General features: G+C 51.5%; 1 protein-coding gene across 1 annotated transcript in view; it reads left to right on the top strand.

The window, feature by feature from the left end:
• vwa8 (von Willebrand factor A domain containing 8) overlaps nt 1–1,435 on the top strand; it is a 107,069-nt gene that overhangs the window by 36,355 nt on the left and 69,279 nt on the right. The window contains exon 19 of the mRNA XM_015402540.1: nt 669–740. Coding sequence (XP_015258026.1) covers nt 669–740 — 72 coding nt within the window. The remainder of the gene's footprint in view (nt 1–668; nt 741–1,435) is intronic.

The raw sequence follows: 1,435 nt of genomic DNA, 5'->3' as shown, positions 1-1,435 counted from the left end.
CAGTCAAGGGCCATCCAAGGGCCCTCCAAGGAACAGTCAAGGGCCATCCAAGGAACAGTCAAGGGCCATCCAAGGGCCCTCCAAGGAACAGTCAAGGGCCATCCAAGGAACAGTCAAGGGCCATCCAAGGGCCCTCCAAGGAACAGTCAAGGGCCATCCAAGGTCCATCCAAGGGCCATTCAAGGACCCAAAGCAAAGTGGGGATTTTTTGAATGGCTACTGTAGACAGTGAGGTTGTTTTCCCTTAGCTGGGACTGAGATTTAACGCCTCTGCTCTCACTGAGCTGAATTTAGAAACTCAGATGTTTAAAAGCCTCCAGCTCTGGATGACAACGTCTGATTGCAGCTATTTCCACATTTCCCAGTTTTCGTTTACATTGTCATCAGGGTTGGTCAGCGTCACCCTGCATGACTAAACCGCAGGATGGCCTGAAACGGGCCAAACACAGGAAATGACGGCATGCGACCCAGATTCATGTCCTCTCGGCCTTCGCTCTGTCCCATTTCTAGGTGTTTGAGGATGAGAAGACAGGATGAGAGGAGAGAGGGAGGCCTACTTCGGCTCTGACCTGTTTCCAGATTAGAAACGTGTTTATGAGAAGAAGAAGAAGAGACATGGTGTGTAACCTTACCCTGTTCTGAGCTTTTCTCACGTGTCGTCTCTGCAGCACATGATGGTGATGGAGGACATGCTGAAAGACTTCCTGCTGGGAGAACACCTCCTCTTGGTGGGCAACCAGGTGGGTAAATACCAAGGCCATGCTTCACACATCAGAGCCAATCACTGAGGAGCTCATCAGGTCCTCGCAGGGTTAGTCATTTCCATCCAGGAGGTGAAATAGGACGCGCGTGTCAGCTCTGCTTGACCATGAAGCAAAGCGTTGTGAAACTCACCACAGATAGAGGAAGAAGCCTTCAGCCAATCAGAGGGCAGAGCTGAGACATTAGAGCCGGATGGGTGACTGAGCGGCCGAGGCGTCCTGTAGTGGGAGTCCCACAGAACACCCCCCTGTCAAAGCAGAGCAGCATCACAACCAGGGGCCTCCACCGACCCCGCCTGCAACCATCTGCTGTCAGCATGGACTAAGCATCCCCTCTAACCCCATCCATAGGCAAGGTCTGTGTACAGAAAGATCAGCGTCTCTTTTTCCAGCTGTCAGAAGGACAAAGATCATGCAGCTGCAGCAGGACGCCGTTTTTATGGCATCCAGGAAACGACACGATTCCCAACACTTTAGTTAGGAGTACCTGAACGAATGCAGCACCGATCCACCAGATCAGATAATCCCCAAACTCCTTCTGCCTCCAATGGAAGCACCTTTACTGAGAAAGGCGATGCTTTTCTCCGCTACATGAAAATATGTTAATTGAAATCTACAAGCGGCTGAAATGAGTTTCCTCCGTAGGGTGGCTGGGCTCTCCCTTAGAGATAGGG

Source organism: Cyprinodon variegatus, unplaced genomic scaffold (assembly GCF_000732505.1).
Source record: "Cyprinodon variegatus isolate N-32 unplaced genomic scaffold, C_variegatus-1.0 Scaffold1364, whole genome shotgun sequence".
NCBI classification, from domain to species: Eukaryota; Metazoa; Chordata; class Actinopteri; order Cyprinodontiformes; family Cyprinodontidae; genus Cyprinodon; species Cyprinodon variegatus.
This window is presented reverse-complemented; position numbering and strand designations above follow the sequence as displayed.